Genomic DNA, 13139 nt, shown 5'->3' on the forward strand with positions numbered 1-13139 from the left:
TAATTAAGTTATTAAAATGTAATTACATTATGAAAGAGCAAATATAAAAAGTGTAAAACAAAGATATATCCTCATTCTTAGTTCTGAGAATATAGGGAAAACTATTATGGTTTTCCAGGTAATATTCTGAATTTTGAAGAATATTCAATTCCCAATTCAGTTTTGATCCAATTTCATCTATAACACTAGGGTACTGTAATTAGAAAATAAGAGATAAGCCTCTTTTCAAGTAGTAGTCAGTTTTAATGGAGTTCTGAGATATACCAAGCTCAATGTTAGAGCACATAGGTTGAGAAGTCTCAGTCTCTGACATTTGTGCCTAGAAACAAATTCAGAGCACAGAGCTACAAAATCACGCTGCCCCAGAACCTGCACACTCAATCCACGAAGACTTTATAGATCCAGATGGACTGACACGTGGACTGACTGATTGAAAGAATACTGTTGTGCAGAGTTCAGTTTGGCATTAGTGCTAAAAGCAAAAATGCAAGAAACTCACCAGAGTGTGTCCTGAGGTGTCCTGTGAGGGCATCCCTTCTTCGGCAGGCATAGCTACAGAAGGGACATTTGAATGGTTTTTCTCCAGAGTGTAATTTGATGTGCCTCAGTAGATTCCCCTTTTGGGTGAAAGAAGCTCCACACTGGTTACAGTGAAAGGGACGCTCACCTATAGCAGATGAAAGAAGAGAAACAACACTAAGAAACACTAATTGAAAGATCATTAATAGCTAGATAGGTTGAAAAATCTTCTTCCTCGACATATATTACGACCATCTGAAAAATAAGGAAGCAATTCATAGCAGCTAGAATGGCCTTAGCAGCTCTTTCGTAGCCTTTTTTTCAAACCACATTATCTGATAATCAAGCCCCATGACTTCATTATTCAGCTATTGTAGGCATCTAAATTAAATGGGACAATTGCAATACTTGAAGCAGACAAGAGCTATGTTAAGGAAAGGACAGTTGTCAACTGTAGAAAAGGAAAGCTCAGAAACAGCTAGGACGACCAATGATCAAATTAAGTACAGTATGTTATGTTCATACAATCTTGCAGAATCCAAGAAAAAGCTACAAAATCATCTGAAAATCATGAAGAATTAAATTATCTCCTGCCACAAAATTAAAACTGCAAATGTAAGAATTGTATACAGGCATTTTAAGCTTCATCAATGATAAATTCTTTTCCACAATTCAAGCAGACATTAGCACGGCCAAATACATTTCTCTATCTGCAAGTAAAGAACCATTTAAAATATGGCAGAGGGAATCCTCAATTTATAACTGTCAAAACATTCTTCTGTAATGTTGTGATGTGACTGACAAAGTAACAGGTCAGTTAATTCTGCAAAGAAAGAACATTGTTGTTTATATTATTGTTCTTCTTAAATAATTTAGGTATATTGATGAGGGAACAGTGAAGTAACTTCTAAGCAATCTGAAGCTGTACATTTTACAGGTTAGCAGGTTAAATATAATTAATGCTAATTAATACTAATCTAAAATAGGTTGTAGTTTCAGTTCTTGTGAATTCAAACTAAATTGTAAACTTAGATTTTAGAAATCAAATTACATTTGTAATTCAACTATCTGCAAAGCTTTTCATATGACTATTAATAGTGGCACCCTAGCATACTGAATGAAGTAGCTGATAGTTTTGTCAAACCCTAATGTACTGTCTTGGATATGAGCTAGTACCATGAAAGGAAAACAAAAGCACTTTTAAGTTGCATCCACAACCTATTTTTTTTTCTGAATTGATTAAACTCAAACTTGAATAACCAGCTCTGAATACCTTTTTAAGAAGGATTTTAAAAATGATAAATTTCATGAATGGGCATCAAGTACAATCAGGGACAGGTTAGGCTGATGAAGACAGAAGGAAGAAATTGGGTGTGTTCTCTCAAATACTTGAAAGAAAAAGGATATTTTGATTCAGGATGCAGGTCATAGAATAATAACTGGCAAAGTGAATTCTAATTGAATATTACAAAAAACTTCCTAAGGGTAACAAGAATTTGTCTATGGAACCAATTGCTGAGAGAGAGAGAGGAGACTGCTATTCAGTAGATCTGAATCAGGCAGGAAGGATATACGTTGCATGGCATGAGGTTTTCTGTGGTTTTCTGCAACAGAAGCAGAAAGGATCCAAACACAGCCTGTATGTTTTCTCCTAAGTTGATTAATCCTTTGGTTCCCCCCAATTAGAGTTTATTTCAGATTTTCAAGGTACAATCATTTAATATCATTAACTAAGGAAGAACTTCACTGTTCAGAGTATTGAATGTTTCTGGAAGATGACTCAAAATTACAGTTTGGCCATTCTGTTACTGAGGACGGTTTTAAGTAATTGACACAATACCCTTGGCTATGCCCCAATCAATACCTATATATCAAAACTTATTTGTAGAATTTTGTATACAGGTTTCACAAAAGGCTAAGAAATAATTCATGATGCATATTAATATCATGCCAGAGTGCAGCAGCTCAGCAGCTAATTATATTTCATAACCACAATTACTGCCTACTTCTGTTTACACTGGGGGTGTTACATCACCACAAGTCTAAAAAGAAAAGCTTCCAGGAGACTAGGCAAGGGATGTGTAATAAACTTGTTTTATTTCTTCCAGGTTGATTCAAATGCAAACAACTAGTGACTAAAATGAAAGGTAGTTAACATATTCTTCTCCATATAGTTACAAGGTATGTATGGGTGTGTGTATATGTATGCATGTGTAGATATCTCTGTGTGTATGTGTATATGTGTGAGCTGTGTGTAATATGTGTGTGTAATGTCAGTTCTGAAATCCTTCAATCATATTTCAAAATAGCTCTCGTGTGTTACTTCAGCAGTAATTTACACTTGGAGCTCAATAGGGGGATAAGAGTTCTGAGGTAACAGGCTCTGCCAGGCAGCAGTTAGAAGATAAACTTTGGCAAAAGTAAACAAGTTAGCACATTAGACAGAATCTTAGCTATGGATGAGTGAAAAAGAAGGTTATATAGAGGGTAATAATTTGACCTAATGGTTATTGCACTAGGCTAGAAAATGGGAGACGGTGAGTTCCAGTCCAACCTTAGGCATGAAAGTCAGCTAGATAACTTTGGGTCAGTCACTCTCTCTCATCCCAACCCATCTGACAAGATTGTTATTGTTAGAATGTAAGAGGAGGAAGGAGAATTAGATATGGTCATCACCTTGAATTATTGATAAAAATAATAAAGGTGTGGAGAAGATGGATAAATTATGTACAGAATAAATATGGGATTAGAAAGTATCATTTAGTTTTTGAATAACTTATAGTTTAAAGTGGGAATTGTTTATATTGTTTTTGTTTTTCTTTAAAATTTTCTTGTATTTGAGTTAAAGTATTTTATGGATTTGGTTATTGGTATAGTTGGATAAGCTTAGTTAGAATTTGTTTGCTTATTTGTAACCCTGTAATCAGCTCTGGGAAGTGAGGGGGGTTTAGGGTTAGGGTGGGGGGAGGGAAAGAGGGATATTGTATTGTAATAATTTGTATAAAATTTTTCAATAAAAAAAATAATAATAAAGGTGAGATTAAAAAAATCTAAATAATGCGGTATCTCCTTTGTAGATGAAAGAGGTCCAATTCATTCCACCATCTCAGAAATCAGATACTTCATTGGCTGTATGTTTAGATCACTGTCTGCAACAACCCTGCCAGCCCATCAGTTTCCTTGGTGTTACCATACTACTAATAAAGTTCTCAGTGGTGGGATTCAAATATGTGAACAACCGGTTCTCTGTGTGGATGCTACTTCTGAAAGTCCATTCTGGGCCTGGGCAACAAAAAATTAGCTACTGGTTCTGCTGAAGTAGTGCGAACTGGCTGAATCCCACCACTGAAAGTTCTACCTTTTACCTAGGAATAGCCACTATTTTCTTTTTGAAATTAAACTAAAAGACTTAAACATGTAAACTACTTTTCCATAAAGGGATAGTTTCATTTGATAAAACATCTAAGCAATGCCTGGGGTCAGCAAAAACAGAGAACAAAATTACATCAAAACAGAAATAATTTCTGTACGGTTGAGAACATCTGAATAGTCAATGCGCCACTGCTTTATTCTGAAAAAGAACAAAAAAGTATTCCTCAATAGAGGAAATGTAATGGCTCTGAGAAGAGCACTGCTTATATAATCTTTCTTTCTTTTTTTAAGATCATAATGTTACTTTAGAAAAATGCTGAAGTGCCTGAAGTATAAAATGTCCAAATTATCTCTGCCAGTATATCACAACCTAAAATTTGAAACTGCTTTAAAGTGAATTCCTATGTTTTATATCCAGGTTACATTAGTGACAATTACTTTGTAACACTGCTCTCCACATGAAAACATCCAAACAATTAAATGTTTTCTTGAATGTATGAAACCACATTATTGTGAGATGAAGCACTAGAGCTGAGTATTAAGTTAAGTATTATGTGTTATAAATGGCACCAACTTTGCAAACCCTCAGGAAGAGTTTTCCCTCACCATCTGGGATCCTTTTTAACAGAGATACCATAGATTGATCCCACAGTCTTCTATATACAAAGCACGTGTTTTATTTCTGAGCCATTTTTAGTCTTTTCAAGAAAATATGCAGTCTATTTTGCTCTAGACTGGATATTCTTCACTTCTCAATTTCTCTCTCTTGTTTTTGCTTGTTAATCCTTTGTGGGCTTTTGGAATTTCTCTCCCCTTCCCCACTTTATTTTTTTTTAAAGGCCTAATATTAGAGAATCTTAGAGGTAATAAGCAAGTATACAAATAAAAGCTGCCTATCCTGATGATAACCCAATCACTTTTACTGAGCTTTCCTCGGATTCTGGAACTTCCCAGTCATAGAAAAGTTAAGTTGATTCACATATCCACCAAATGAAATTATTTACATTTTGACATATTGTGTATAGCTGGCCAGTACATTTTGTAAACTTTAGGTTTATGGTTTGATATGCTGTGTGAATCTAGTCAATAATGGGTTATTCAGTAAATTGTGATTTGGTATGTTGTATGGAAACAGGCTTAATGTTATATCTGCACAATGTCTGCTACCATGTTTTCTTCTTATAAACCAGATCTTCAAACCATAATAGCCAGATCTAGGTTTCTTAATGTTGGATGTAACATTGTGTTGTTGTTTCCTAGTAATTACATTTTCCCACACAGTCAGGGGAAGCAATTTGGCTTTTTATTTTCTGTGAACAGAATCAGTCATAACTAATATTTACAATACGCAGAATAATTTTTCAGATGCTGATTGCTGCCAATTAATGCTAAAAACAAGCTACTGTATAATATGCCACTACAGATCAATGGTGTCCTATACAATTGGAAAGATATTGAGAATCAAGGAAAGGACATTTCATTCTCTAGAACTGTGCCCATTTCAGCTGATAAAGGTGGGTAGGAAAGAGTAGCCAGATGGGCGAGAAACAATACCTCTTTATGCAAGGAGCTGATATCCTGAAAGAGGCTGTGCTGTGATCTAGAGCTGGATCCTATGATTTTTCTACTACCCACTGAAATATATCCACTGTGACAAGCAAGGTGTCACTATTCTGAAAGAGGCCAATTACTCTTGCTTTGTGCCTGGATATAGCAATGAAAGACAGTGACCTCTGAAAGCAGAAGGATAGGGGATACTACCATGTTAATCTTTCTAGACTTCTCAAAAGTGTTTGATACTAATGAATAAGAAATATTGATAGATATTACCATATGTGGTGGGAATGCCCAAAGGCTCGTGAGTATTGGAACAGGACACGAAGTTGGGTGAAAGATATATTAATATTGGACTTAGAGTTAAAACCTGAACTCTTCTTGTTGGGAATAACTACAGAGAAATACGATAAGGGAACAATCTATTTGCTGTTACACATCTTGACTGCAGCTAGGCTTGCATTTGCGCAAAAATGGAAGAGCAAAGAAATTCCCACAGAGGAAGAGTTACTATATAAAATATTAGCATGTGCAGAAATGGACAGGCTCACAATGGTATTGAAAGACAAATGTGGATCAGTTTATTTTGAAACCTGGGATAAATTTTACCGCTGGAGGGATTCGAGGAGGACGGTTGGGATTAAAGACTAGTGTTAAGATAGAAATATATGTTATTTTAGAATAAGTACTGTATATAAAACTTAGATGTATATCTAGAGATGAAGAATCGATTGTAAAATGTGGAATATTTGGATAAGAATGTATATACTGGAATGTCATGTTATATTCAATGTTTTTTAATTGTATTATAAATAAAATTTTGTAAAAAAAAAAAAAAGAAATATTGATAGATGTCTCAGTGATTTGGGAGCCAGAAGAAATCAGAGGTTCCATTCCTCTCTGCTGGACCAATATTAGAGAGTAACTTAAGAATTTATTATTGTTTATACATAGGATGCTATCTTTTATTCTTGCTACTCAAAGTTCACATAAAACACTGGAGGAAGAAATCGGGAATTTTGAGTATGGTGCCATCCATACTACACAAAAATGATATGCAACTTAGACAATTTGGGTTGGAAATGTAAATTTTACTCAAGCGCAAAATTTAAGAGAAAATTTTTATAAAATGTTTTATAGATGGCATTTGGATCCCCAAAAGTTGTCCCGCATGTATCCGAATTTACAGCCCAAATGTTGGAGATGTGGAAGTCTAGATGCAACCTATTTTCACATTTCGTGGACTTGTAGAGATATAAAAGCTTTTTGGATTAAGATTTGGTAGAATATTCAAAAGATTTTTAAGAGAAAGATAAAGTTTACTCCGTAGTTATTTTTGTTGGGTATTATTGCAGATTTTGATGTTAAAGAAATCAATTTGATGTTGAATCTTATAACAGCTGCAAGATTACTAATGGGGCAATATTGGAAGAAAAACTATCCACCTATTATGGAAGAATGGATACTTAAGGTGTCTAATTTAGCAGAAATGGCGAAAATCTCCCCCTATTTGAAGGACCATTCACAAGAAAAATATATTTGGTTTGGAGAAGATGGATTGATTACATTCAAAAGAAATTTGAAACTGAAAAGTACTGTATTATCTTGCATATGAGTAGATTTTAGATAATTATTAATAGTTTTAATTATATTATTATTTTTGTTTATAATTTGTTAATACTTGTTTTGAAAAGGAATTAAAGTGTGTTATGGTTTTGATTGATAGTATAGTTGGTTAATGTTAGTTAGATTATGTTTGTTTATTTGTTACCCTGTAATCAGCTCTGGGAAGTGGGGTGGGAAGGGGTAGGAGGGGTTTATATTGTATTAAATTTGTAAAACTTTTAATAAAAAAAATGATATGCAACTTTATCTCCATCTGAATCAAGGAAAGTACAGATGCTTACAGTTTCTTAGAGGCTATGATCAATTACATATGATCCAACAAATAAAAGCTGAATCTAAATAAGATGGAGGAGCAGTGGATAGCTGAATTAAGAAGATGGTCTATTATGGATGAAATCTTACTTTCTTGAAAAATAGGTCTATCACTTGGGACTTTCCTTTATACAACGGTGGAAATTCCTTGATACAAAACTTTGTTAATTCAAACAAAAACATCCTTGATACAAATAGAGAGAGTGACTGCTCTGGGAAATGAGATCATTTTCAGGAAGGTATGTTATTATTGTAGAAATGTTCTGCTGTTGAGCAGTCCCAATAAAATTAATTTGAGTTTCCTACTTCAGGTATGCAGCCTTCTGTATTGTTAAATTATTGAAAGAGGGTGACAGATCATTGTACATACAACTCATTTCCAAGCAAAGTCCTGTCAGATGGGCTGCACACCAATAAAGATACACTGTTAATGAAATGTGTGGATTGAAGTGACCAGATGGATCCTATTCCCTACCAGACCAATCATTACATCTATAAAGTTAAATCTCCTATAGGTCCCTCACTCCCACAGCAGGTCTTAGAAACAGTTTTTAAAATAGAATTGACTACGGATTTTTCCAAACGGCACAGTTGCAAAAAAAAAAAAAGTAAATTGTCCCTCCAGTAATTGATGATTTTCCTGGGTCTTACCATTCCACTTTGTCTCAGCTTCCTCCTGTTGCAGTCATTAGGTGTGGTGCAAACAGGGAACTTTTGTTTTTAGCCAGGGAGGTAGCCAGGTTACACAGGAGTAAACTCATGGGGCAGTCTTGCTGATCACTTGGAAGGGGACTGGGCAAAACAGCCACAATAGACAAAATTTGGGTTAGCACGCCATTCTAATCAGCTCCAGTACCAGCTAAAACTGGTTTTAACACCCCAATATTTTATTTCCTTTACAAGTGAAGAAGGTTTTTGCAAAGCTGGGAGGGGGAAGATGAGGCACTCTCTACTAATCAAATGATTACAAAGGGGGAACATTGGTGACTAGCTCTCTGCAAGTCTTATCTGCCCACAAAAAAGCAAACCTGTCCATTCTAGTTGTGTCCATCTGTCCTTAAGTAGTCAGAACAACCTGCTCATGCTCTGCTTAATTTTTATTTCACTTGGCTAAGATAAAGCCTGGTCATCTGCAAGCCCCCCCCCCCCCGAAAACCTCCATCCTTCCCCAACAAAAAACCTTACTCTGGTTTCTTCTTCTTTCCTTGCAACAATTTCCTTTGTCAACACAGCCCTTTTGTTGTTGTTTTGTATCTCACCTTAATCAGCCTCCAGGGGACAAAACAAAGGGAGTTAGTCTTGTTCCCTTCTTTCTTGTGAGGAAAGGAAAAGAAAGAGAGAAGGAGAAGCCAAATATATGTGGAGGCAGGGAATGTTGAGAGAAAGATTATTCTCCCATATAAGCAATTAATCAATGTATAAAGCAAATCTTCCTCGCTCTTCACACAACAGCTTGCTAAATAGAAGTTATTGGGGAGAAATATATTTAAAGTGTGAAAGATGGAAGCTGTTTCTGCATTTCTGGAGGAAAGTTCTGGAGGAAGAGAGCAAAAGACATTGTCTGGGAAAGCAGCTTACACTGGAAATGAAAGGAAAGCAGAATACAAGAGACCAAGTGAACATGGCCCCTGCCAAATGGGTCTGCAATATTTCTGTGAATGGCAAGGAAAGAATGAAATCCTTGTAAATGCTATTCAGACAACATTGAAGAGATCAGCACTTTCAGGAACGAGTTATAGACAAGTTATTGGAGTGGAATTATTACCGGGCAAAATGCATTATAAGTATATGTCAAACATATCTACATTTAGAAAATCCCATCAACTCCCTTATGGTGTGCTTTTTATGAACATTTCCATAGAGTAAGGATAGAGTCTTCTCACTCCATAAGCATATTAAACACTGAAATTGAAAAAATAAATCCTGGTTTCTTGATAGCAGAGTGACTATCTTAGTCCAGGAAGTACAAGGAAGATGCACTGGTAGCATCAGATGAAGGTTGTATTTAGTTAAGCAGCTACAGGTTAGATCCTTCCTATAATATCTAACAAAACAGGGGAGAAAATCCAAGCAAACTGATCCCAGAGTTCAGTGGACAGGGATCTGTTAATCAATTTGAGGCACGGTAGCTTTTGGTATTTTTAAGGATGGGGGGGGGGGGTTGCACACATGAATATACTTTTCATTGTGGATCTGCAACATACCAAAATCTGATTTGTGAGTCTACCCTAACCATATGCCATTCTTGACAGTTCCCCAATAAATTCAGATTTCTCTAAAAATGGAGACTACTTGGCATATAGAGACTAGAAGCTGGTAGACTGTTTCCATGCTGGATCTGTTACCGGTCTCTGTGACATTCTTGTGAAGGATATTCTAATGTTATTAAATATTTTATATCACCAAGTGGCCTCCAGAAATGATAGAAGGGGAGGATTTTGTAAAATCAATAAAAATAGAGGTTCATATTTAAAGACAGCCAATTTAGTATATACCTGCATAGTGAAGGAGACTTAATATAGACGTTATCATTTCTCAAATATTACTGTGAAAGAGATAAGAACATAAAAGTATGTTTTTTAATATTTACTTCCTAGTAAGCACAGTTTGAAAAGAAAGGATTTCCCATTACTGCACATGATTATCAATGATGAACTGAGAAATACTAGAGAACAGACGTAGGCAATATCAACATCAGATGCCAAAGGCAGTCATCACATTTTTTTTTTCTTTTGGCTGCTTACCAGTGTGACTCCTTTTATGTACCATAAGCACATTGGGCCCAATGCAAACCATGCCACAGACGTCACATTTCAGTTTACCATTCGGAAGCCGGATTCCTCCCTCGCCTGACAGCTCCTGCATTTTTCTGTTCTCCCCAATCTCCTGGTTTTCAATCAGGGGCTCTTCCAAACTGCTCCCTTCATCCTGCCCAATGATCCCATCTTCCCTCTTTAGACGTTTTCTGTTAGAATCCTCATCATCACTTTGCATTTCCCGCTTTATGGAATTTGCTGCAAAAGAAGAAGAAAAAGGAGGAGGAGGAGGAGGAGGAGGAAACATCATATTAAAAATAATTCTGTTTCCCTTACATTCATTTTTGAAAATAATACACAAGTATACTATTGCATTAATTTTAATCTCACTTTCAAAATATGGTTTATAAAGGATTTTCTTGACTCTTTAAAATTCTGAAATATTTAGTTAACTTACAAACTTGCTCTGCAGAGTGTAGCACATTATGGGCTTATGGATATGAACAAGCCAGGACATAACTATAGAATCAGGGAGCAGGACATAAACACAGGACCAGGAGCTGTTGCTATTTTTTAATATTTGCAAATATCATTTGTATCTCCAAGTCTGTCTTGGCTCCTGAGAGTCATGGCTGGCCTAGTCCCTGAAGTTTTCCTGGCCAAGTTTTTGAAAGTAGTTTGCTCTTGCCTGCTTCCTAGGGCTGGAGACAAAGTGATTGGTTTAAGGTCACCCAGCTGGCTTTATGCCTAAACTGGAACTAGAACTCACAGTTTCCCCGTTTCTAGTCTGGTGCCTTAATCACCACATCAAACTAGCTCTCCTATTTTTTATCATACTTATTAACTTCAATAATCCCAACAAAATGCAATAGGGCTGGTTTGTTAAGTCACTGATCTAGGAAGAAAAAATCAGAAAAGACATTGTCTGAGTAGGGCCCAGCCATAACTCAGTACTACAAGGCACTGCATATTTTCAGGCAACAGTAAGTTAAGACTAGCAGTCCATAAGATATTACTGTTACAAGCATGTCCTATTACAAGAATCCCTGATTAAGGAGATCTGGACTGCTATAAGGGGATAAATTTAAACCGTTTCCCCATTCCTAGTTGCCATCTAGAGACTTTGGTATTCCAGTTAAATTTGAAAGATCCATTAATTCCCTGTGATTCCTTTCTTTATTCCCTTAGACAGACTTTCCCAAACTGGCACTGCCAGATGCAAGGTGGCTACAATGGGGGTAGCTAATATTCTGTATATAACAGATAGAAATTCTAAGAGCATCATCAACATATCTGATAATCAAGCTGAGATAGGGGGCCTAGGACACTAATCTAATTGTTAAGAGCAATCTATATTGATCTCAAGACAAATTATACTTTTATGACCCCATGACATCCCTCCTTGCTCAACGTTCATTCAATAATATTTCTTTCAGCTAGGTTATCATCCAATAGCAAAAATTTAAAAGAGAAGAGAGTTCTTTTAAAATAGGAGAAAAAGGCTGTGGCTATTACATATCTTTTCAAATAGGTATTCCATTTGTCTTTGTATTTAAATAATAAATCTGTGACCATGTTTTAATGTTGATCCCATCTAAGAAAAGGTATTATTATTAATAACAATAATAATATTAATATTATTATTAGTTTAAAAACAGGATAAACATTTTTTGTAGCCGTTTGAAAAAAATATTTAAATTTGGAACTGGATTCAAATTTTGTTTAGGTATAGAATAGTCAAAATCTCATGAGTGCGTTTCTTTTATCTCTAATACTTGATTCAATAGTAATCCATTTAAGAGTAATATGCTAATGGGCACCAGTTTACAAACTGATTGTGAATCAATTCAAATTCAGATCAACCCAGCTAATTTGTGAACAAGCTTTGCTGTATAGAAACATACAAGTTGCGTTATATTGAATCATGTTATATTTTCACTAACAACTCTTTAGGCAAAGCAGACTCTTTCTACTCTAACACACCAAAAAATCACTTTAAGTGGGAGATTCAAAGGACTGATCTTGAGCCATTTCTCCTGCAACATGGGTTTTTATCCCTCCCAATGGAAATCTTAATAAAAATAACTATTCTTTCAAAATCAATCCAAATTGTTGAAACACTTTATTGGTACAGTTTTTTCTCTCTATATATAAAATAAGATGCATGCATGCAAAAAAATTAAATAAAAAATAAAGGAAATGAATACTTTTCTAGACAAGAAAGACATTTATTTTCTTATTTTGTTTCTTAAGAACAACAAGCTTGGGATTTCAGAAACTTTCTTATATTTGTCCTTTGGAAAGAAGTCCACAATTAACAGGGCCAACAATACGTCGATTGCATACCTCAAATATTTTTAACACTATCTTCCTTAACTTGTAATACTAATTTTTTCTTCTCAATCCTGGCTAGAATGCACTTAAGAATAATCAATAAAACAAAAGACTTTTTGCTTTGAATTACACAGATGTTTAGGTGTAGTTCTTTCTCATACTCTACTTTTTTTGTAGAAATGATTAAGTTCTACACTCCACAGAAAATAACTTTAGTCCCTATTGTCCTTTTCCTCTGACTTAACATCACCAGGAACCTGCCATGAGCACTTGTTGCTGTGTGAACATTTCCTCTGCTTCTGGGACTAAAAGAAAAAAATGGCAGCTCTCCAAGGAGGGGAATGCTGCTACAGAAGAGATCACCCTGACTCTTTACAAATAGTTATGTAATTTCTTCTGCCTAGCCTAACTTGATACACTGCAGGTATAGCTTTACTGGAGTTTTAACCAAGCCAATCTTTAAAAACAATGAAAAACTGGGAAATAAATCAGACTTCAATTTACTTAAAAACTTGCCTATTTCTAATTTTTCTTGAATTTACTCATCTCATTTTTACACACCCTGTATCACTGATATCTCTTAATCCGTCCTATTTATTCCTGCATTAGAAAATGTTTAAGCAGGTCCAAAATTTATTGGAAATTTCACATCTGTAAAACATTGGT

At 35.3% G+C, this 13139-nt stretch overlaps 1 protein-coding gene across 3 annotated transcripts in view; it reads right to left on the minus strand.

Annotated features, from left to right (window-relative positions):
• Positions 1–13139, minus strand: part of IKZF2 (IKAROS family zinc finger 2) — a 97609-nt gene that overhangs the window by 59685 nt on the left and 24785 nt on the right. For 2 of the 3 annotated variants that reach the window (XM_039362214.1, XM_039362216.1), the window contains exons 2-3: positions 10128–10397; positions 500–667 (exon numbers count right to left, since the gene is read on the minus strand). In XM_039362214.1, coding sequence (XP_039218148.1) covers positions 500–667; positions 10128–10377 — 418 coding nt within the window. In that variant the 5' untranslated portion in view covers positions 10378–10397. The remainder of the gene's footprint in view (positions 1–499; positions 668–10127; positions 10398–13139) is intronic. The other variant, XM_039362215.1, reaches the window with a different exon arrangement.

The sequence above is a fragment of the Crotalus tigris genome, unplaced genomic scaffold (assembly GCF_016545835.1).
Source record: "Crotalus tigris isolate CLP2741 ecotype Arizona unplaced genomic scaffold, ASM1654583v1 scf7180000019380.578012, whole genome shotgun sequence".
In the NCBI taxonomy this organism is placed as follows: domain Eukaryota; kingdom Metazoa; phylum Chordata; class Lepidosauria; order Squamata; family Viperidae; genus Crotalus; species Crotalus tigris.